The following is a 24,090-nucleotide window of genomic DNA, read 5'->3' as shown; positions in this document are numbered from 1 at the left end:
ACGCACGGGCCCGATGCCTCCTGGCCGGGGTCTGCCACCTCGCCTCTCCCCGCCTGCCACGGGCCGCACGTGAGCAGCCCCGCTTCGGGCGGCGGCGAGGATTGATTTCTTGATTACAGTCTAATGCGTGGTATAATTAAGGAAATCCTCACGCTTCTGAAAGTCATTAGGAGACGGTTAATTGGGATGGGGCTGGGAGCTGCCTGCTGGGGGGGAGGGGGCACGTGGTGGCTCCCCAGGGCTCTGAAATGTTGTGAGCTGCAGCTGCTGCTCCTGGTCCTGGCCAGCCACTTGGGTTTGGCTTTATTTTTTGCATCTTTTTTTTTCTCTCTTTTTTTTTCTTCCACTTTATTACATATTTGAAGACTGTTTCCATGTCTCTCTCCAGCCTTTCCTCCTCCAGTCTTGGCATGGATTGTGTTTGCCATATTTTCGCTTGTCACCGGTGCTTTTCTGATGCTTCCCAGCCCGATAGGCAGCGCCCTGAGCTGTGCACTGAGATCCAGCCTCAGGGTGCAGGATGCTCCTTTCCCAGCCATGCTGTGTCCTGCTCCTGGCTGTAACATTTTATGAAGGTGAAATTCTACCTACAGCCCACCAGCTCCCAGTGGTTTCTTTTCCTTAATAATTTCTCCCTGTTTTTGCACTGTTTTTTGTTTGTTTGTTGGTTTGGTTGGTTTGGTTTGGTTTGTTTTTTTTGGGGGGGATGTCAGAAGAAGAGGTGCAAGACTGCCCTGGGGGATTGCAGAGTGATGCCAGGGTAATGCAGAAATCCGTAGTTCATGCTGGGAGTGGGTGACTGCATCACAAACCGGTCTCATTCGTGAAATGTTAATTGAATAGTAAATTGTAGATCTGCTAAGGAGATGGGGTGAAAAGATCAATTCACAGCAAGCAGAGGAAACCATATTTCAAGGCAGAAAAAACTAATTAGGGAAAAATCAGTATTTCTGTCAGTGTGCACTAGTGTGAGTTATTAACGCGTGTGGTAGATGTGTCTGATGAGCTTTTCATGTGGAAATTATTACAGATGGATGGATCTTCAGTCGCACAGATGCATAAGTGCGTCGTGCTTGCAGTTTGGTTTTGCTCACCCTGCAGTGCTGTGTAAAACTGCTGCAGCATCACAAGCATGTGGGTGGCCACTGAAGAAAGGGGAAATATGACAATAATTTGTTTTTGGTCGTGCCTTGGAACAGAAGACAAACAGGAATCTGACCACATCCCCCAGCACTCGGCAGTGATTTGAAATCCACAGCACGCGGTGTGCTGAGGCAGTGTCCTGCACTGCAAGGGGTGGGACCAGCAAGCAGGAATTCTGATTTTTTAATGCATCATGAACCAGCTTACTGGAGTCTATCTGGTGCTGCATCTCAACTAAACATCTCAAAATGCAGGGGAACAGGGAAAAAAAATAACAGATTTGAAATCATCAGCAGCAACGCGGTTTACCCTGGGTTTGAATGTGATGGAGACGTTCTAAATCCTGGAGTGAGTGACAGATTCAGGTGGCAAATACTCTGGAAAGAAGCCCAGTGCCGGTGGTCCCGGCGGTGCCAGAGGGGCAGGGTGCTGCCCTGCAGTGCCTGTGAGAGGCTGAACTGGAATCCCATATGCTGCAAAAAGATCTGATCCCCGACACAGGCTGCTCTTTCAAGGTCATTTCGTTCTGCTTCAGGGTGCAGGGAATTGTATTTCTGAGCTTTTCCAGATTAAGGGACATATGAGCAGCAGGCCTGAATTTCTCCTTGGCTTTTTGTGGTTTTTGCTTAGGCTTGGAATGTCACTCAAGAAGCTTGTGTTTAAGTCAGGAAACCTGGACTGTGCACAAACGCCAAGAGACACCCTTACAGGGCAGCTTGCTGCAGAGCATTTCATACACAGTGCAAGACGCCCCGGACTTAGGTACCTGCTCCATCCAGCCCAGGATGGATCCAGCACTGCACCACCAAGGTCTCAGGAGGGTCAGGCTTTAGCTGGGCTATGTAACGGGGAGCCCAGGTAAAGCACAAAGGTCCCTTGTGCAAAAAACAGCTACTGCTCCCCCAGCCCTGGCAGTGAGACAAGGCAGTACACACCTCCGAGTGTCTTGGACACCTGGAAGTACAGCTCAGCTGTGCTAAGTACTCGAGTTCTTACCCCAAATAATTTGTAGTCTATCCAGTTAAAGATCTCCATCAGTTCCTCAGCTCCACATATGTGGGAAGCACAGTGCTCAGCATTGGTCATCACTGAGTAAGTCTAGATCAAATAGAGCGAAACAGACAGTTCTGATGCTGAAGTCATTAAATCTTTTGGCTAAGCTAAAAAGGCAGAGTGAATAATGTTTTTAATATGCCCAGGAAATCCTCCATATCGGATGAGATCAGAAGAAGCCATTAGCAAGGAGGGACAGGGATTCTTCTCCAAACAAAGGCAGATACTGAGTAATTGCAGCTCTATAAACACAGCATCACTTAAAATATTCAATAATTCACCCAGCATCTGGGGAAGCATCAAAACTTCGTGTTTAATATAAAGGTGGATGGGTGAAAAATAATTAGGACCCTTACAGTTCCACACTTACTTTTCTAATCTGTATTGTACTCAGGCCATTATATATTTAAAGGGTTTATTCTGTGCTAATGGGAATGGTATTGGCAAATTCATCTCATGTTCAGAGAAGAGCCTTCACCATCTTTGTTCTTCTGAATTAAAGGACAGAGGCAAGGATTTTTCTGAATACCCGCTCTTTTATTTTTCATAAAAGGCTAAAGAGATGCTTGCTTTACAGATTACATCTTCTTTCTGACAACAAATTCCACTTTATCTAGAGAGAAAAGATGAGAAAACAGCAAAACCTGTAACTTAATATAACACTACATGCTGAGATAGCACAGGTTTTCATTAGCTCCTAATAGCAGAGGAACATTTGAGTGGTTCTCAAGCATCCGTTAACCCTGAAAACACCACTAAAGCACAAGAGCAGTGTGATAACAATTTTATGGGGACCAAATATGCAGTCAACTTATCCAGCAGCCCATGGCTCTGCCTCCAAGCACCTTTCAGATTAGCTGTTAGCCAACCTGCTGTACGCCTCCTTCGCTTAATGTCGTGCTATAAATCACGGTGTACAATTTAAGAAGGAAGTCTGTGCTGGGCTAGCAGTCGTCATTGCTAGTAATGGACTCAAGCTGCAAAATTTGGATTCAAAGCTCAGAGCTGTTTGGATTTAGGGTTTTAGGTTGCCCATTATAGAAATAAGAAACAGATGGGATTTGCAGGCCTGGTTCGGACTCCACACTTCTCATAAGGTCAGTGTTGTTTAAATCAAATCAGATTTTAAGTCAGATTCATTTCTGCCTGTGCCCGCGTGTTGTGTGGCGCAAAGTATCCCCAGGGCCAGAATCATTAAAATACCGAGAATGTTCTGTATATCTCAGAAAAGGAATATTACTGCTGGTTCTGCAAGCAAAGTGAAATTAGTGGGAATTGGGAACATTTGCAGGCAGGGCCAAAAAGGTCCTTAGCATGCATTTATACATCAAAGATCCTGTATTTTTAGAGCTTTATAGTTGAGGATCTTACAGTATCCCTTTTTCCTCTCACAAGGCTCTGTGAGACTCACGGAAGGGCTTGCTATATCCTTACCAATTTGCAGAAGAGCACACCTTGCCTTGGCCTGCTGCAGACTGTCTCTCTTGGGGCGGGACTGGCAGAGTGTTTTACTCGGCTGGCTCGCCACACGAAGCTGTTGCTTCGTCGTCTTTTCAAACCAAGCCTCGGTATCTTCCCTCTGGAAGAATCACCTCCGCTGAACAAATTACTAAATTTAGTAGCGAAATAACAGGCTCAGATTGCATTTTGCTGAAGGTCAGATTAGAGTATCTAATGGGTCTGTCTGGCTTTCACATCTAAATGCCATTTGAAATAAGGCTGCTGAGCACCTTTCGGTCTGTGTCGGTGTGCAACTGACTGTGCTTTGTCACTTACCAGTAACAACCCAGTAATTCTGCAATTCCTGTGAAAGGGGAACTTCCCAGGGGACTTTCACTGGTTCCCAGTGTCTTGTGGACATTATCTAGAAGAAGAGATTTATAGCAGCGCAGAGTTAAAGATTCACAAGCAGGTGTTATCTCAAATGTGCTGCGCAGCTCATATCCATGCCAACAGATCATGGACAAAATACATAAGCTGCTCTTCCCAGGGTGTCTATTCAACAGGCCAGCTGCTTTTGTCACGGGTGCACGAAACGGGAGTATCTAATAAGGAAGCACTTTGATGTCGCTGAGCCTAGCTGCCAGACCAGCTGCGACAAGGGCAATGCCTTGGGACACCGTGCTGCGATGCTGCAGGGAATAAAGAGCTAAGGAGGGCAAATGTTCAGTCTTTAAAGGCTTCCAGCCTAATGTAGGATTAGTGGAGAGAAAATGGACTGCACATTAAAATTCATGAAGGAGTACAATTTAAGATCTATGAATAACAGGGCCACAATTACGCAGGGTTGGGGATTTGGTTTTGTTTTAGTTTTTTTCCAGTGCTGGTGGAAGAACGAAGCCATTAGCAGGACGTGTGTGGCTGTCATAGGCTCTGCCTTTGTTGCTGGGTGCTGTGGACATCCACAGCTGATGATACTGAAGGGTTAAACGTGGGGACAAGAGGAAATTGGATAATGCAACCTCTGCTCCATAGAATCACAGATGAAATACAAGTTTTTTGTGGTCTGTTTGGTAGGCCCATTTCCTTGTTTCTGGATCTGAGGGCCGCATCTGAGGCAAGGAGACACCTCAATGGTGGCTGGGCCTAGCCTGTGAGCTGCTCATGGTGGCCCAGAAAATGTCATGAAGGCAACCACAGGAGGCAATGAGGGGAATTTCGACCAAAAAGATTTCCCAAGGGTTCTGGGGAGACCCTGTTGCACTGGGAGAAGAAGCTCCAAAGCCAGGCTGCGGAAGGAAGCAGAAGATGGACCTGACCCTGTGGATCATGGGAAGAGGAGGAAGGCAGTGGGTGCATGCAGCTCATCACCACCTGATTTTGGGAGAGCATGGAGGAGATCTGGCTTTTCTTAATGACTTGCTGTGAGAAAAGCTCAGGCTAGGGGTTAACTTGTCCTCCACAGTCCCTTCCGTGAGCACCGAGTTGGTGAAACCAGTCAGCTGCCTTTGTGCTGCAGTCCTAATATAGAACAAAAGTGTAGTATTTTGTCCTAGATTGAACAGTTGGGGAAATAAAACTACTTTGTGTGGTAGGAGGTGCTGCCACATACACAAGAAGACAATTCCAAGACAGTTTAGGATATCTGCTTACTTTACACTCATAGAATAAATATAATCATAGCTGTGGTGCACTCTAATGGGAACGTAGAGTAAATTATTGATTTATCACATCTGATAAGGAAGTCAGGAGAACAATAATCATGCCTAGTACACAGAAAGATTAGAAGCCTCCCACGGGCTGTAACAGAAGTGTAGGTGTGAGGCATTCCTAAAATCGCCATCAGCTTTCAGTGCCACAGGTACCACAGGCCTGGAGTCAGGGAAATGCTTCAGGTGGAGGCCCGTGGCTTGTACGATTGCCATGGGATCATTCCCAATATTCAGCCCCTCACCTGCCTGCTGTGTATGAGCAGGCAGACAGACGGACGGACAGACTGTGCCTTGTGTGTGAATGAGGACAGCTGAGCCATGCCGAATCCTCCGGCCCGTGACCTTTTTGTGCACGCTGGCACCTGGCAGCAGCAGCAGCAATCACTTGTGTGCGGCCTTGGAAACAGCTGCGGGTCTGACACGTCTGACACTGTGGTTAAATTTAAAAAGGGTGATGCAGGAGTACGTGTGAGGGTGGTAAATTAACAAAATTAATTGCTGGCCCGTCATAGACCAACTTGAAAGAAAACAGGGTTTTAAGAGAAACAGTCGGGGCTTGTAGTGGGCAAGCCAGGTCTCTTCTACTGAGCACAGCAAGGTTTGTGCAGAAATGTTTGCAGAGCTGGGGTGTTGAGACCTGATCCTGCACCTGTGTCTCGCTGCGGGCCAGATCCTGGCTGTGGCCATGAGCAGGCAAACCTCAGGTGCCCTCAGGCAGGCACAGGCCTCAGTGCATACTGCACAGTGCTGCCTCCCCATTCTCCTTCCCTGCAGTATTTTTTAGCAGAAACCTGCGAAGGCGTCTCTGAGTAACCTGGCTGTGCTTGCAGACTGTAGGCTCTTGTTTTCTGTGGAACTAAGCACCAGGCAGATCTATTCAGTGTGCAGGAGAAAGGCTAAGGCATCTGATCCTGTCTTCAGAAAGAAGCGATCTGTAACAGGCGGAGGAAAATTTGAAATAAAACTTGTCAATTCATAAATGTTTTGTGGCAAGGCATTCTAAGATAGCAGATGGCAGTATAAAGGGGTTTTGCTTTTCGCTGTGTCTAACACCTTCATTCTCTGTTTTAAGAATAACGCTTTTCCAATAACAGCTCAGAGCCAGTGCCGCAGAAATCCTGGCTGACAGAAGAACTGCTGGTCGGCTGACAGGAGCACGGCTTGTGGGAACTTCGGGCTATGCTCTTTGTCAGTAGTGAAATTAAAGCTCAGGGATCTTTCTTCTAAAATGTGGCCCTACTTTCCATGGGCACAAAGCAATTACCGGTCTTCACTTGCTCAGTGTAATTAATAGATGTGGTTTCCTTCACAAGCGTCAAGGGATGCCATGTTCATCATGGAACGGACTGCTCTGTCCAGAGTAAGGACAAGAAAATTCCTCAGGAACCTGGGCCTCTCCTCTGGGAAGAGCAATAAATCTGTTGTGTACCACAAGGGATTGGAATATTCACCATATCCCATTATCTCTCTGCACGTCAGAAGAGAAAAGATATCCTCTGCTCAGAAACGAAAAAAGACATCCTCAGGGGTAATTCAGTACAGGAAGCTGGCAGAGCTGCAGCCCTCTATCACCTTTACATGTAATTTGCAATTATGTGTAAAGCTAAACCTTAGGAGAAGAGCAATTTCAGTCTTCCTGGCTAGCCTGAAAGTCACCATGCTACCCTGTGTAGCACAGTTACTGACAGAGCAGCTGTGTGGGTAGAGATGCATTTTTACAGAGTTATTAGAGCAGGGAATTGTGCTGGGATTACTGGGTTCTTCTCCCAGCTCTGCCTTTGATTTGTGGTGTGCGCAGACCCCTTAATTTGTTTCTGTTTTCCCCATCTGTGAAACCAAGATAACATCACAAGGGAATTGTAGAGTGTGATTCATTAATGTTTATTAGACAGAGGGAAATCCTTAAATGAATGGCACTGTATTCCAGGAGGGCAAAGTTCAGGACTGCAAAGAGGCTGATTAAACCCAAATCTGCTATTCCCAGGCTAGGAGGACAAAAAAAGAAAATTGAAAAACCTTACCTACCCCTGTGCGTGCCAAAAGCAGTATGTGATTTAAATAGAATCACGTAGAATGTGCATGTCTGCATGCATTCGTATATACATGAGTATCTATGAAAACAGTATAATAATGTAATAAAAATTATCAGTAAAAGACTACCAAAAAGTGTGTTTGAAGTTTCCAGTAGGAAATAGTAAAGCAGTGTATATGATCACCATTAACTGAGCAAGTTACTAGCGGCAACACAGCATTAGGACATTGTGAGGAAATAAATATGATACGCTTTCACAAAGGGATGCAACAGCATACAGCAGATTGACATGTTCCATTATGTACCTAAGTGATCAGAGCTATAGGATGGTTAGAGCCATCTTACTGCCAGGCTGATGTGCTTCTTCTGCTTACAGAACAGCATCTAAGTTACTGTAGGTAATTGCTACAGGTCAGCCTCAGACAAAAATGGCAGATCTGTACCAGCAGAATGCCTAAACGCCTAAATGCTGTCCAAAGTATGACTCTTCATGTTAGTACGTGCCGATTGTCAGCAGCTGGTGGACAGTTTTTGTAGCTTTGGAGAAGGGATTTGTCTTGCTGTTATTTATTTATTTTGTGGGGGGCAAAGATTGTTGCAAACCCCTCAGAGTAATAAACCCAGGGACACAATACCAGGTATCCTTTGTAGCTGTAGTACTGTAATGAAACGCTTCCTGCACTGACCTCTTCTCTCTGGCTGTATTAATAAGGAAGGGCAGAAAACATCTTACCTGCCACCACTTTACCATGCCGGTTTCTAGACAGACTAAACAAATATTTATAGGCTTTAGAAATATCTGAATCTGGCAACCGTGGGGACTGAGGTAATATTTTCCCAGGTCTAGAGTGCTTCGCAAGCATTTCCTGGTCAGCCCTCGCGCTGAGGCCTGAGCCAGCAGGTGAATATTTCTCCCATTGTGTCAGAGGCACGAAGGGAGGCAGCTGGCAGTAAATGGAGTCAGTAGGTGGCCTAATTCGGGCTGACACCACGACAAACGCACGGCGCAGCTCTCACCCCAACGGAGGGTGAACCATTAACATCTGTGCGGGTCTCACCCCAGTGGAGGGTGAAACATTGACACCCTCAGGGCCCATATGGGAAAGGACGTCAGAGCGCAGACAAAGCACGGTGCAGAAATTGTGCATTGGCAGGAATTTGTCGCAGCCATGCTCAGTCTGGGGACTGGGATTGCAGCCTGGCCGCATGTGTTTGGCGTTCATCGCTTGCCACCTTCAGGCCGTGCCTGAATTCGGTCGTTACGGGGAAATGCCAGGCCTGGTGTGGCCGAATGGTGCTTTTGAGAGACATTTGGGGGTTTTGAGCCATTTTCTCTCGCATCTCCTCCTTACACCCCGGGGAAGGCGAGGGGGTATTTCAGGCACTGCGAGGGAACTGCTGCAGTCCCTCTGATTTCACACTGTAATTCACCCCTGCCAGGCCCCTAGGCGATTTGGGGTAAAACCCAACCATTTTGGTTACAGGAGGCGGGGGGGGGGGGTGAGTCTCCGTGTGGGGCTGCCTGAGGGGAGGAGGTGGGCTGTGAGGGGCGGGGCCTGCACAGGAGGGGGCGTGGCCTACACGGGGAGAGGCGGGGCCTGTGTGCAGAGGGGGGCGTGGCTTCAAGTGGGCGTGGTTTAGAGGAGTGGGCGTGGTTTATGGGGTGGGCGGGGCGACGAGCCGCATCGCGTCACCTTTGTGCGCGCGGCGGCGCCGCTCCCGCGCGGGGAGTGACGTCACCGAGGGGGCGGGGCTCGCGTGAGGGGAGGCGGGCGGGGGGCAGGGGGCGGGCGGGGGTCCCCCCGCCGCCATGGAGGGCGGCCGCCTGCCCATCCGCCGCTACCGCCGGGCGCTGGTGGAGGCGGTGAGCCGGGAGCCCTTCCTCATCGTCACCGGAGAGACGGGCAGCGGCAAGAGCACGCAGCTGCCCCGGTACCTCTTCGAGGCAGGTAACGGCCGGGGGGAGACCCCCCCCCCCCTCGGAGCCCCTCGGGAGCCTGGGGGGGGGGGGGGGTAGCGGGGGAGGGATGGGGGGAGTTCGGCCCCTCAGCTCCCCTTAGTCCCCCTTAGTCCCCCTTAGTCCCTCCTCACACCCCTTTAGACCCTCCCCAGTCTCCCCTAGCCCCCTCCCGGCTCCCCTCGGCCCCCCTTCGTCCCTCCCCAGCCCCTCTCAGCTTCCCCTCAGCCCCCCCCAGTCTCCTCTAGACCCCCAGACCCCCTTCAGCCCCCCTTAGCCCCCCCCAAGCTCCCCTAAGCCCCCCCCCGCCCCTCTCAGCTCCCCCCAGTCCCCCTCAGCCCCCCCAGCTACCCCCAGCCCCTCCTAGCCCCCTGACGCCCCCGTTTCTCTCCCCGCAGGCCTGGCCGAGCACGGGGCCATCGGTGTCACCCAGCCCCGGCGTGTCGCCACTGTGTCGGTGGCGCAGCGGGTGGCTGAGGAGCTGGGCTGCACGCTGGGCACCGTGGTGGGCTACCAGGTGCGCTTCGACGACTGCTCCTCGCAGGTAGGGCACTGGGCAGGGAGCGCGGGGTGCTCGGGGGATGCTGGGTGGAAGTGTGAGAGCCTGGGAAGCTGTCCTGGCGGGGTGGAGCTGCGGTTGGGTTGTCACAGGGCTCACGTCTTATCGTAGAGTTATGGAATGGCTCGGGTTGGAGGGGGCCTGAAGGATCACCCAGTTCTGTCCCCCTGCTGCGGGCAGGGATAACACCCACAAGATCAGGTTGGCCAAAGCCCCATCCAGCCTGGCCTTGAGGACCTCCAGGTATGGGGCATCCACAGCCTCTCTGGGCAGCCTGTTCCCATGCCCCACCACGATGAACATTGCCAAACACTTGTGATGCTGTGGGTAAAGTTGTGTGTTATGATCCCAGCATGTATGTGTGTGTCTGCTGGGTGAGTATCTGACCTGTATCGATGTAAATAATCAGGGTGACAGCTGAAGGTCTAATTGAACCTTTCAGGATACTGCCATCAAGTACATGACGGATGGCTGCTTGTTGAGGCATATTTTGGCCGACCCCCTTCTCAGCAAGTACAGTGTCATCATTCTGGATGAAGCCCACGAGCGGAGCCTTAGCACTGTGAGTGTCACCTTAAACACGAGTGTTGTTTGGTATTGGTAAAGGGGAAATTTGAACTCCTTGGTAAAAATAATACAGGTGTGGTACTCTTTCCTTCTGGTCTATTTTCAACTGAAGGTTCTGTAGGAGGTTTGCATCTTGAAATTACCTCTGTACTTATTGACAGAAAAGTTTTACCAAAGCAAGGAACAGGCTAAGTGACTCCCTAAAAATCTTTCACAGTGGGTCAGTTCCTGCAGTAAGACAAGATCTCAGGAGTCCTGACACTGTGTCTGTATGGACCTCTAGAAATGTTGTCTCTCTTATTGCTCAAAAAGGTAATGAGCATGGTTCTCAAGGTTTTTGGCTGACTTTCTACAGATGTGCTTTATCCTTTTTCTGTCCTAATATCATAGGATCACTGCTTGATTTGTTGCATGCTGTGTATCCTGAAAATAAGATGCTGCCTGTAATCTAGTTGAAATTGTGGTAGCTGTTGTGTTTGACAGCACTTAAATGTTGGCTGGCACTGGACAGTGGTGTCCCCCCTGTTCATCCCTGCAAAAAAAACAAAAAAAACAAAAAAAAAGCAACAACCAATCAAACAAACAAACAAAAAAAAAACACCCACAAACAAACCAGCCTGAAACATCTCTCTCACTGTAAGGCCTAACGTTTCGCAGGGTGTGTATATGACTGTGCAAAGAGATTATGGTTTGGGGGTCATGGAGGTATCCAGACTGACCTAAGTGCTGAAAGCTGTCAAATGTCAGTCTGACCCTTCTGTGGTGAGCAGTGAGACTCGAGTCACTCAGTCCTCAAGAGTCTGTTTTGTGTCACAGACATTGGGTGGGAGAGAGAGAGAAGATTGGGGAAGCCAAAGAGCTGGCAATAGCAGGTAATCGATGTCCAGACAGTCCTAAGTAGTGAGCCATGGGAACAGGGAAAACAACCTACTAGTCAGCCTGAGGAAAAGACACAGTGCTTTCTGCATTTCGCTTCTGTCCTCAAGCATCTGAGGACAAGCAAGTAATTGCAATTACTTGCAATTGCAAGTAATTGAGCTAGAGTGATATAAGTTACTGCTCCATCACCTGTAACTAATTAAAAGGAGCAGATTTTTAATCCACTGCAATGCAGAGTAAAATAAATTTGCTGAAGTCCAAACAATAAGTAGTACAACAAAGGAGGGTGTCCACTCAGTCAGTTAACATATATACTGGATGAAGATAACTTTTTTTTTAATTGATCTGAGGTAATTGAGTTTTCTTTTAATTGACTTGGCCATGACAGTATAAAAATGAAAAGCAAATAATTCCATTTCTAGGCTGTGAGAAGAACTGATGAGACATTAATTAAATTCTAGAAACTAATTCTCATTCTTATGAGATGACCAGGCTAAGTGTACGTGTTCTTCTGAGTGCTTAGGCCCTGAAGATGTAGTTTTTTGTCTTCTCTATATCCATGACATAAACTCAGTCCCTTCTTTGTTCATCAGGCACTTCTAGGAAGAATGAGGAGCTAACATAAATTGCCTTTTTTATTTATTTTGTTAGGATATTTTATTTGGTTTGCTGAAGAAATTATTTCTGCAGAAGAAACCATCGGGCAGGAAAACGGACATGAAAGTGGTGGTGATGTCCGCCACCCTGGAGGTAGACAAGCTGTCAGAGTTCTTTGGACACTGCTCAGTGCTGCACATTCCAGGAAGAAGTTACCCAGTAAAGGAGATATTCTGCAACCTGCTCAGCCCACGGGACACAGGAAGCTCCGCATATGTTACGGAGGTCTGACCTGTTTTACTCTGTGTTACATTCTCTGTTCTTGGTAGGATTGTCATCTGTTAAAGACCACAAGACTCAGCTGCTGGATTGCTGTGTTCTCACCATCTCTGCATGGTGCAGGAAATAATTAGTACCATAAGGTCTCTGAAAGAGTGAGGTTCTGTTTCCAGCTGATATTGGCTTGTTTGTTGCTTCTTTCAGGCTGTGAAGGTGACATTGGATATCCACTTAAACGAACCAGAAGGTGACATCTTGGTTTTCCTGACAGGTGAGAATCTTTATTTCAACAACTAGTGGGCATTCCAGGGAAAGTATTTCATTGTCAGCAAAACCAGTACAACCTTCCAATGACTTTACAGTTTGTTCCAGAGCGGTAAGTAGAGAAAGGAGAGCTGCAGACTGACAGACAATCTTGTGAAGTGGTTGCTTTCACAGCACGTTAAGGTATATCCAGGCCTATGAGACCAGCTATGAAAAGTATGTACAAGACTTGTACATGTTCTTTTCTTTCTGCGTCAAATTAGCTCAATATTTGTATTGCTCTGTTTAGTTGTTAATTTGGGAAGGAAGAATGTATCTAACTCCAAAAACCTACATCAGAGTGTGCGCCAGGCACTGAAAGTGACATATGAAGCTCTTGCGCAGTCATCTTTTAGGGAAAAGCCTTAGTGAGAGGTACTGTGGGAAGACGGGATTGTCACTGCCGAGGCTAACTCATTAATACCACTTCCTTCTCACAGTGGGATGGGTGACCGCAACATTGTCAGAAGCCTTGTGCAGAGATGTTGCAAACGAGGAAGGCAGAGTTGTGGCTGAACAGGTCGCTTAAATGCTCTCGTATGTTTTTTCAGGTCAAAACGAAATAGAAAAAGCTTGCGACCTCCTTTTCAAGAAAGCAGAGTCTATTGATTACCGGTATGAAGTACACGATCGATCCATTGAAGGCCTGCTTATCTTACCATTGTATGGGTCAATGTCAACAGGTAAGAGCAAATAATGTCTTACGGAATTTAATTAATGCAGATATTAACTGCAAGACTTGTTATAAACAACATCCTACACAGGCATTTTTATTGTGACCGGGGAAATGAGATTCATTAACCTATTTGTTACAATGTTGTAACACTATTGCATGTGTAGGTTTTTTGTTTGTTTTTGTGGTGTTCATAAACTAATGACACTTAATCTTTCTCTGCACTGGCACAGAAGCCTCCAGCTAAAATTCGTATCCACTGGAAATGGTAGAAATAGCAGGAATTGCATCATGTAGTATCAGTGTCTCCGGCTTAGGAAGGGGATATTGCAACACTGAAAGTTCAGTTACTGTATTTAGGGACCTCACATTTTACTTTTGTTTTATTTTATATGGAAAAGATACTGCCAGTATATTTTCAAAGATGAGAGTAGACCTGTAAAAGAAGATTGAAAGAATACAGCGTTACGCAATATAGAAAGAATAGGTTATCAGAGTGAGTCACTCTCTTTTATTTGGCAGCAATATCACATTTAATTTTGAAGAGTTAAAAAAGCAAAGGCACTTTGACCTCTGTTGAACACAGGCGCTGTATTTTCAGATGATCTCAAGTGTGATGTTTAAATGTGTGGGTGTGGTGTGTAGAATGCCAAGAGGCTGAATAAGCACTCAGAAGAGCAGGACAGCAGTAATTTCCATCTGGAAGTGTTGCTGAGAGAAATTATCTGGGAAGGATCTACAGAAAGTTTTCATCTTCTTCAAAGAGCAAAATGAGAAGTTGCATAAATGAAAGGTGTAGCTTCTTCCTTTCTCCATCCTTGCTAGGTGTTAGATTCTGAAAGATTTTTTTAATTCCTTTTTTGATGGTTTCTCAGATGCCATTGTATTTCAGCCTTTTAAATACACAGGAAAGAATTTTAAGGAGATTTTGATACTTTGAAGTTTCATGTCTTAAAAAATAAATTTCAGGAGAGGGCTGAATTTCTACCTCCTTCTGTTGTTTTTTGGAAATATAAGTGAATTAAAGGAAACTGCGTTTGTTACTTTTTTACATGTTAGAAGAAGACTTGCTGGAAGCATGAGAGATTTATCTGAATCTTTTCATGTTCACCTTCACTTGCTCTGATATGTTGAAACCCTTCAAATCTTTCTTGAAGATTCCATTAAGACCAGGTGCCATTTCTTTTTTCCTAGCTTTATGTTAGGAAATACCCAGGAGAGTTAGTCTTTCTTGATCTCAAAATCTTCTTGAGTATGCAAACAATAAAGAGTATATTCTCTGTTCCCTGACATATGCTAAAATAAGATCTAATCGATATTTTGAAATGTTTTGTGATTCCTTTTCTAATTTCATTCAAATCAATTTCACTAAATATTTGAGTATGTTTGTCTAGTGTTAGAGATGATTTGATATCAGAGCACTGTTTTACTAACTGCCTGTCATTTCAGATCAACAGAAAAGAATATTTTTGCCAGCTCCCACAGGCATTAGAAAATGTGTGGTATCCACAAACATCGCTGCAACATCTCTGACAATTGAAGGAGTCAGGTATCATTTCCTATTCTTTATAAAAGCTGTAATAGAGGGAATAATTCAGAAAGTTGTACTAGATTTGGAAAAGCTCATCCGACTTCGTTCTGCTTCTCTACCCATCTGGTAAATTACCTGCTGCCTTCTTTTTGTCTGTGTAATGGGTAAATGAAATACCTTAGCTGCTATTGTGTAGTCTTACAAATGACTAATGTTGTTGGAACCTAATTTGAAATCAGATCAGCTCCAGTAAATCAGCATAATGTTGCTGGGTGTGGGGAGGCATTATCTGTAACATCCTGTAGATCAAATTGTTGCAGGGCTGCAGCTGGCCAGCAAAGTGCAACTACCTCTGCAGCAAATGTAGGGCAATTGTGTTCTTGCTCTGAGCTTATATGTATGTGGCATTTGCCTGTCTGTCTATTGAGGCCTCTGTTATTGTCTTCTCTGACAGTGTGAATCTTTTCCAGGTACGTAGTAGACAGTGGATTTGTGAAGCAGTTGAATCATAACCCACGAGTTGGCTTGGACATACTGGAGGTGGTTCCCATTTCAAAGTAAGTTTGAAAAAGGTGATTTGCTTGGTGTTTCTGGGATGTGCTCTGACAAAATTGTGTTTCAGGTGCTCTTACAAAAGAAGAAAAAAGAGGGAGCACAAGAGGGAAGTGGGGTCTTTTAAGGCTTCGTAATTCAAAAGCATTTTGTTTGCTGCACAGAAAGTTGTTCAGAACATGTAACTTCCTATAAGAAATCACAGGCGTTAAGGAGGAGTTGACCGAGTATTGTCTGTAGTCTGGACAGTGGCTCACATGTTTGCTCAATATAACAGTCTGATTCAGAGAAGATTAAATAAAAAAAAATTCTTCCTTTGAATAGAATTGTTTCTTCATTTTGCTGTTTCTTGTATAGCTGGATTTCTCAGTTGCTGCACAATATATTAAGTCTTCCATCTACAAGCACAGAAATTGATATTTGTTATTATTACAGTGTGATGCTTTGGTTAAAAACAGAATGAATCAAGGTTGTTATTTTTTTCTTTTTTTATTGTTTTGTGTTTTTTTTTTCCCTGCCCTTGTGTGTTGGCAGGAGTGAAGCAATGCAGCGAGCTGGCCGAGCTGGCAGGACATCATCCGGAAAAAGCTACCGGCTATACAGCAAAGAGTTCTGGGAGCAGTGTATGCCTGATCACACGGTCCCAGAGATCAAGAGAACCAGTCTGACATCTGTCATCCTGACCTTGAAGTGCCTTTCTGTGCATGATGTCATAAGGTAACCTCCGTGGAGCAGGGGGATTATCACTTTCTTCCTGAGGTCTCAGAGGCAAAGCAGCACAGGCACCGAGAGCCTATTGGCAGGAGGCAGGATTAGGTCCCTGGCCAACTGTGACGGGACGATACAATCAGCTTGTCAGCTTTTCTGCTGTTCTTCTCAGAATCTTTAATGCCAGATTGGATCTTGAACCCAAGTTCAGTGTGAGGTTCTGCCAAAACTACCTCCTTATCTCTGAAACGAATAGTGCTCCTTTGAAATACTGGTAGCGCAAAAGCCAGCTCTCTGTGGAATTGTTTAAATTTAGGGTGAATCATGCAGAAAATATAGCTAATCTTTTCATAGGCTATGCTGGGTCTGCTGTTGTAATTCTACATCATGAAGCTGTGTGTTTAGTAATATACCCATATACTGAAGATGTTAGTCATCTCTTTGGTCAGTAACTTGTACTGGAAGCTTACAAAAGTATTTTACTAAATATGAAAATTAACAAAGCTAAACTGAGTCTGAACAGTGAGATTTTTACTTCATTTTTTACTATAGATTTCCTTATTTGGACCGTCCTGAAGAGAGGCATATTTTAGAAGCTCTCAAGCAACTTTACCAGTGTGATGCTATTGACAGGTAAAAAATAAAGGGGTGTAGTCACTGCAAGAACTTAAATTTAATGGTTCAATTGTTGTTAATGAGCTGTTCACTTGGGCTAAAGGACTTTCCCCAGCAATAACTTGTTTCCTCATTTGACCAGGAAGTTAACTACTGGGTTTTAATATACTCATTGTAAAATTAGAATTAGAGCATAGCTTAGGACTTCAGAGAGAGTTTAATTTCTTCATGTTGTCCTAGAGTTCCTGAATAACAACATACAGATTCAACTCTGTGCAGCAGTTCCTGATAGCAGATCTTAGACTGATGTGACGAAGGTGCTTATGCACTGGCTGTGAGACCCATTGGAGAACTCAAGACAGGAAGGGAGATCTTATCCAAAGCTTCCAGGAATTCTTCTTAGAAAAAATCTTAATGTTAAACATACGATACACTTAAATAGCCCTGCCTGCCATGAAGTAGGCACAGGCAAACTGGAGAAGGGTGAAGGGCTCTTCTGCTAGTGACACTTGCTGTATGTCTCTAGCACCTGTCTGGGTGCACGCAGACTGTGGTATTAGAACAGTTCAGAGGGAAGCATTTATTTCCTGCTCTTTATCTATATATGGTGCCTAACATGGTGTGTGCTTGTTCCCATTTACATTTAAGCATAGTGTTGTTGAATCTGTGTTGGTTCTTTTTTGTTTGTTTTTTTCCTGCAATAAGGAGAGGCCACGTGACAAGACTGGGTGAATTCCTGGTGCAGTTTCCCCTCCCTCCTAACCTGACCTGTGCTGTCATAAAAGCCGCTTCTCTTGACTGTGAAGATATGCTGCTTCCCATAGCAGCCATGTTGTCTGTGGAAAATGTTTTCATTCGTCCAGGTAGGAAGGCCCTTATCTCAAAGCAGCCTTGGGAAGGTGGGGAATTCAGCTTGGACAGGGACATCTCAGGCGGTGGCTGGGCAGCACACACTGCTTCACCTTAAACTAACACTTCAAATAACACATTTATTGCAGCGTGAGGAAGATTCCTCGTGTGCAGCACGTTGTCTCCAGAGAAAGATCTGTAGGGAAGGATGTTAAGATTAGGGCAAATATACATGTGCCCGTATGTTTTTACAGCTTTCTGTGGTCTTGGAATTAGGACATTTTGCACGCTAGGAATCGGACAACAGCTATTCCAAAGGCTTCAAGATAGCATTGAATTGGTTTGTGTTTGTCCCAGGGCTGGGACCTGTAAAGTAACATCTGGGTAAGCTAATGGAGCGCTGAGAGGTCATAGGAGGAAAGCCGTGCTTTGGGGTGAAGGGGGAGGGAGCACACCACAGCAGATGTTTTGTTGGTGGTGTCTGCTGTTGGTCTAATTTTAAGCCAGAGGAGCGGATTAATTAAATTTTAAGGAATGGGGTCACCTCTGGATGGATTTCTCTCTTCAGTAACACTGAATGGGTAAAGCTTTTAAGTTAACGTGAGAAGTTCAACTTGTCACTGCCTCCATTTCCATTTTTTTCTGGCTTAATGGAAAATGTGATTTTGCTGGCGTTCCAGGCTAGCACCTCTTGATAGTTAAACCCAGTCTCCCACGTCCTCCTTCCCATCTCCTTTTCCCTTCAGCCTGATTTCCCAGCACACCTTCCCACCCCCAGCTGAGAAAAGACTGTGTAGCATGATCTTTGTGAGAGACCTTTGTCCATTCAAGTCACTCATTGGCTTTTGTCCAGTTATCTCTGTAGTCTATTAACTGTGCCTGTTAGTGCAACAGCTAGACACTGCTGATAGTACTGATAGTCTGGGTTCTGCTCTGGGGTCTTTCCCACTGCCACAAATGTGCTTTTGTTTTCCCATCCTCCATCTGGCAATATGCACTCGTTATCTGTCCAGCTAGCTAGAACACACGTTCGTTACTCTCCAGCACACATTAGGACACAAACACAGAGACCTGCCATTTTGAAGACACTTGTTCGTGTGTGATATGTATACGAACAGGCCCCCTTCCTTCATCAGTGTTACTGGTAGTACCCACAAACTTCTGATATCTGCAGTGCAGCAGCAATGCAATACACTGGTCTCAGTAGCGTTATTCCTCTCTACTAAGGGAATACTCAGAACTTGAAATAACACTTTGGAAATGTTTTTGCTTTTACTAGTACATTTGTAGCATTTAATGAAGGCAAATTCCTACTAAATTCATGGATGACATTGTTTTCTAGACTGTTTTTTGTTAAGACTTCCATTACAAATGTACTTGAGTAATAGGACAAAAGCTGAATTAAACAGATTAGCTGCTGTGATGAGGTGGTTCCAACAGTCTTGCTTTTTTCCCTCAGGCAAAACTTCCACTTGATCCCTGTGAGCTATTTAGGGTTGCTGTTCCTTTATGATTCCACGCTGGCATCTGAATTGGTTGTGAGAGTAATATGTAGTAACTTTTCTTAGAGACTAGAAGCCTCCATCTCTACAGCTGACTGATGGGATTAATTACAGATTGAATAGCATCTACGTATTCTTGTTCAGCAGTAATGGAAAGGGGGGAAGAACTGTAAATGCAGCTGTGGAGGAGAGACAAATCTAAAAATAACATGAATAAAGATACAAGACTGTCGAACAGACTTTGAAGATGTGCTAATAAAAGATAAAGTAGGAGTGATAAATAAAAATGACTTTGTTAAAGCGAGATATAACTTATTTCCTCAGGTGATCCTCAGAAGCAAAAGGAGGCAGAACTTCAACACCAGGAACTTTCCTCACAAGTGGGAGGTTGCAATGACTTTGCAACCCTCTTAAATATTTTTGAACAGTGCAAAACAAGGTATAAACTGATTTCTTTACAGTGAGTGGTTTTGTGTTGCTCATTAACTCCCACCTGCAGATGGTTTTTGAATATATTCCATATATGTACATGTCTGTACTTACTCCTAACTGCAGATTGATTCCTTATTGTGATCTGTAATTTCTATCAAGACAACTATTATTTAAACTAACAAAGTATCTGCCTGTGTAGGTTGCTTTCTTTGTACGACTGTAACAAAAAATAGAGGCAACTTTCTGCCTTCAGTTTACAAAGGGCTTCTTTATAATGCAAGTATTTCTCTTCTCAGCAAGTCTCCTTCAGCGTGGTGCCAGAAATACTGGATCCATTGGAGAGCTGTAAAATCTGCTTTTAGTGTGGAAAAACAACTTCGGGAAATAATCAGTAAACTGAAACAGGTGAAAAATACTTTTTGTATATCATCTAGTTATGCTAGGTTGAGTTTAAGACGTACTGAAGTACTGACCCTTTGCCAGATGGCTATGGCCTTTCTCCAGTAGAAACTAATACGCTTAAATATTTATTATAGCTTGTGTAACTAATAGGTATGGTGGTGGTAACAAGCAGGAAGGAGAGTTTTAATTAATTTCCTCATGGTTTCTGCAGGGTGAGAAATCTGGAGTTTAAAATCCATGGGATGAAGGGGGGTATGTACAGGTTTTTTTCTTTAGCAAATACCCTTGTTCTTTTTTTTTTTTTTTTTTTTTTTTTTTTTTTTTTTTTTTTAAATCTAGCTGCCAGACTTCCCTAAAGAAACATTTGAAGGCTCTAGAACTGAAATACTAAGGAGATGTCTGTGTGCAGGATACTTCATCAATGTAGCTAGGAGGTGAGTAATAAAGTTTCCATACATTGAATGGAAAATATATTATGCATATTTTAAAGAATGTAGTTGTATGTCGAAACAGAATAGCAATATTGTGCTGTTAAAAAAAGTAGTGGTTACAGCTACAGGCGGTGGTTCTGCACAGGTCTAGAAGTCGGTCTTCTGACTCTGATTATGTTCCTGAGCAAGTTATCTGTCACCTATTTTTTGCACTTAATTATGGAAGGATCTTCCCCTGCTTATATATCTGAATATGTTCTGCTCTGCTGCTGAATTGTTTAGCTTGTGTTGCTGTCTAATCACAGCAAAGCATATTTCAGTATAGATTTTTTTCACAAAACTTTTAGATCTGCAGCCAGGACCTTCTGCACAATGGACGGACATGGCAGCATAGTCTATATCCATCCTTCATCTACAGTAAGTTGCCAACTTCTATTAATAAAGTAGCAAAGGGTCCTTAAAAGGAATAAAAGTCAGCTCCTTGTAAACTCTTTGGTTTGACTTGTGCTAACTTATGGCCAGGAGAAACACTGATGCAGTGCTGCCTAGAGTACAGTACTCATTTTGAGGGTGGGAAAGAGCCTTACATCCTCAAAACTGGTAAACCTTCAGCTTATGAAATGAGTGCTATATGGACTGAGCTTTCTCTTTGGCTGTTCTTGGATTTCCTGGGCAATTTTAAGCAAGTCATTTTCTTTACTCAGACTGTGGCAGGGCACTGGAACAGGTTGTCCAGTGAAGTTGTGGGTGCCCTATCCCTAGAATTGTTTAATGCCAGGTTGGATGGGGCCCTGCATCCATGCTGAAGGCAGGAGGGTTGGAACCAGATGATCTGTAAAGTCCCTTCCAAACCAAGCCTTTCTACAATCCTGTGATTTTTATAAGGTCATGCTGCTGGTTCCCTGCCTGAAAATTTAGGGTGTTGTCAGCTTTACCCCACTCCTGCATCTGAAGCTTTGGAAGATGCAAGTGGAGGGTGCTCTAGAATTTTTTTTTTTTATCAGTTATGAATTAATCTTTGTATTTTTAAGCTTTATAACCAGGAGACTCGACTTGAGTGGATCATCTTCCATGATGTCACAGTGACATCCAAAATCTATGTCCGGACAGTGTGTCCTGTTCGCTATGAGTGGGTCAAAGACTTGTTGCCTAGATTGCATCAAATTGATGCATATGAACTGAGCAGTGTGGCACGGGAAGAAGTAACTGAAGAGGAAATAACCAAATGGAAACATAAGGAGGACCTTAAAAGGCAGTGTGGTAAGCATAATACTTCTATTTCTGTCACGTGGGGTTTTCTTCGATATGTTGAGCCTGTGTGTATTGTACCATGGTGCACATTCTGGATGAGTAGGTGTTAATCTGGATGTGCTTGGCATGTTTGATACGTGTTGTTCTAGCTGTTTTCTTCTCTTACTACAACTCTGTAATCCTTTTTGTGCCTTGGCACTGCATGCAGTGGTGTTTTCCTACTGGTTCTTGCAGTGCTCTCTCTCTCTTCTGGGTTATTACACCTGACAGAAACAGAACTTAACCAAGAGTGGAATAGAAGCATTTTGGGTCTGTTCTTTAAATTTGCAAAGGGTATCGAGCCATAGAAATTACGAGTTGGTAATAGTGACCTGCAAAAGAGAGAGTGCCTAAGGGCTATTAAAAATAAATAAATAAATCACACTTTAGTTAACGTCTTTCTGACAATTTAATGCCATAGGTTTAAATAAATTGTCTTTTAATTAAAACTGGGGTATGCTAACTGATCTGGCTGTTTGACATTCTTTGGATTCTTCTGTCAGCAGGTTTTATAAAGCAGCCAAGTATTCAAAGGGCCTCTTTACTCCTGAACTCGTTCTTCCAAAATTTTAATGTAATATACAGCCCGGCACTGGTAATAGAGTTTCTCTTCAATTTCCTTAACGATGGAAAAAATGTAGACTCTTGTTCTCAGAATGGCGTCTGTTTCTCTCCTTTGTAATTGTATGAAACAGCCATTTTAAATCATAAAAATATGAATTGGATTTGATTGTAAATTTGCTGGAAAGGATATTTGAATTACTGGAAAACAGAAGGGACTCTCATCTATTTGTCTGAAGTCTGGGGATCTGAGGATTTTTCTTTGACCCCTCAACTTTTTGAATTTATCGAGCAATAGTAAGTCAGCTTGAGGTTGTCCTTGCAAATGTTGTGTCATAAAAATAGGTATTTGAATAGCTGATAAAAGCTTAGTTTAGTGCTCAGTCGAAGGAAAGGTTGCAGCATGAGCTGAACTCCTAACCTGACTCCAAGACAGATTAATTCTAGATGCTTCATTCACACAATCTGTAGACTCTTAGAGTCTTCTAATTATTTTATGATTTATTTTGGTAAAGCAGGAAATGCTTGCACAGTTTTTCTGTGCTTCTGGGAGAAACAACTCCAAGGTCTCAGCTCAGTGGGTGCAAGACAAAACATGCATTTCTAAGGGTGTCTGAGCTGGTGTATTGACTTTTCCCACTGCTTTATCTGTGTGTTATTCTCCCTCTTCCTCCTATCTCCAGAAATTTCTGAAGATATTCTAAACTTTTTTCCTGTTCCCACCACTGTCGTCTTCCTGCCTAAACCTGAGTATGAGATGTGAATTTAGAGAAGAAACGGGTGCATAGAACATAAGATGCATAACATCTGTTGGCCATAAAAAACAAGATATACGTTTGGGGGTGGGATGAGCCCAACTGCAAATATTGACATGGGATTTAAAGTATGATTTATTTACTTTTTTTCTCTTCTGGTACAGCCTGTCCTCTCTGAAATGCATTCAAATGACTGACTGGTAGTTGAAAAACATTTGGAATTCTGTCTGGACATTTTACAGATGAGGGGAATTGTAATGCTGTTGGCTTTTTTTTTTTTTTTTTGACACAAAAGAGTATATGTCTCTCTTTCCTTTCCCCCTCCAGAAGGAGTCAAAGACAACCCTGCAAAGAAGCTGGAGAAAAGGAATGATGATAAATCAATACAGGATGCCCGAGCTCGCTATCTTGAGAGAAAGCAGCAAAGAGAACAGGGTTTGAGTGGCCCGTTGAATGAGACGGGCTAGTGCTCATGGCTGGTCTGCTCCCAGGAATAGGAAAGGCAGCGCGGTACAGTTGTTCTGGGTATGCTTGCATAATGCAGGATGAGTGACTAGAATGAGGGAGAACTTCTGCTTTGTGGTACGTTTGGCTGCCGAGGCATACAGACGTGATCCTCATTGCTGCATTCTGCGAGGAAAAGTTACCAGAATGAATTTTGTTGCCACGTGTCGCAGGCAATTTCGTGGCTTGAATTGTGGGTGAAGACATGATACCTACTGTGGTGCCAATTCTGTGGCATTCAGTTGACTTCGAAAGGGCTCAGTGTCTTCATTAATAACATTTTCTTAATGCTTTTTTTTTAAAGGAGCAGAACTGTCCCTTTTTATTCGTTTTACTTTGTATGGCTATGGCTATACAATCTTAATGCTTATCTGATGTTCAGGAAAAATGTGTAAGGAGTGCTCTTTTAATGATGGAGCCATCTTGATCTAAAATCAAAAGGACGTTTGCTACGTGCGTTCAGTCACAGACCTTGTTCCTACTGTGTATCGTGCTGGTTCTGAGCGAAGATGTCTTTGTACGCAAAGTATTTTGTAAATGTTTTCTCCTTTTTGCCAGCAATGCCTAATTTTTGTCAGGGATGACTTAGCACTGTGTGGTGTTCTCCATTTGGCAGAAAACAGCCAGGTGCCATCCTGCAGTCTGTCAGCAGGCCTGCTGCCTAGGGGAATGCTTTTCTGAGTCTGGTGGTTGTTATTTTTAAGCTGTATGGATTTTGGTCTGAGAAGTCTGTTTCTAATGTGTATAAAGAATATATAAAGAAA

At 44.3% G+C, this 24,090-nt stretch overlaps 1 protein-coding gene and 1 long non-coding RNA gene across 3 annotated transcripts; both read left to right on the top strand.

Moving 5' to 3' along the window:
• The first annotated feature begins 153 nt into the window (after positions 1–153).
• Positions 154–5,402, top strand: LOC137842248 (uncharacterized). Its single transcript, XR_011088979.1, has 3 exons — positions 154–295; positions 389–575; positions 1,031–5,402. It is a non-coding gene; the product is annotated as an uncharacterized lncRNA (long non-coding RNA).
• Positions 5,403–9,121: 3,719 nt separating this feature from the next.
• Positions 9,122–24,090, top strand: DHX40 (DEAH-box helicase 40). 2 transcript variants are annotated; one of them, XM_068656306.1, is made up of 17 exons: positions 9,122–9,329; positions 9,736–9,881; positions 10,339–10,458; positions 11,994–12,224; positions 12,423–12,489; positions 13,073–13,204; positions 14,644–14,743; positions 15,196–15,282; positions 15,812–15,994; positions 16,538–16,618; positions 17,306–17,463; positions 19,276–19,390; positions 19,680–19,788; positions 20,125–20,219; positions 20,564–20,633; positions 21,248–21,476; positions 23,153–24,090. In XM_068656306.1, the coding sequence occupies exons 1-17, from the start codon at positions 9,191–9,193 to the stop codon at positions 23,287–23,289; spliced, it is 2,199 nt and encodes a 732-aa protein (XP_068512407.1). In that variant the 5' UTR covers positions 9,122–9,190; the 3' UTR covers positions 23,290–24,090. The 2 variants fall into 2 exon arrangements, with proteins under 2 accessions (XP_068512407.1, XP_068512406.1); XM_068656305.1 differs by having other exon boundaries at positions 9,124–9,329; positions 23,150–24,090.

The sequence above is a fragment of the Anas acuta genome, chromosome 19, assembly GCF_963932015.1.
Source record: "Anas acuta chromosome 19, bAnaAcu1.1, whole genome shotgun sequence".
Lineage (NCBI taxonomy): Eukaryota > Metazoa > Chordata > Aves > Anseriformes > Anatidae > Anas > Anas acuta.
This window is presented reverse-complemented; position numbering and strand designations above follow the sequence as displayed.

Excerpts from the sequence above, each read along its gene's own strand:
- DHX40 (XM_068656305.1), top strand. The coding sequence starts at position 9,191 with ATGGAGGGCGGCCGCCTGCCCATCCGCCGCTACCGCCGGGCGCTGGTG. Across the intron at positions 12,490-13,072 it reads CATCTTGGTTTTCCTGACAG|GTCAAAACGAAATAGAAAAA; the intron begins GTGAGAATCTTT and ends ATGTTTTTTCAG. Across the intron at positions 19,789-20,124 it reads TAATCAGTAAACTGAAACAG|CTGCCAGACTTCCCTAAAGA; the intron begins GTGAAAAATACT and ends TTTTAAATCTAG.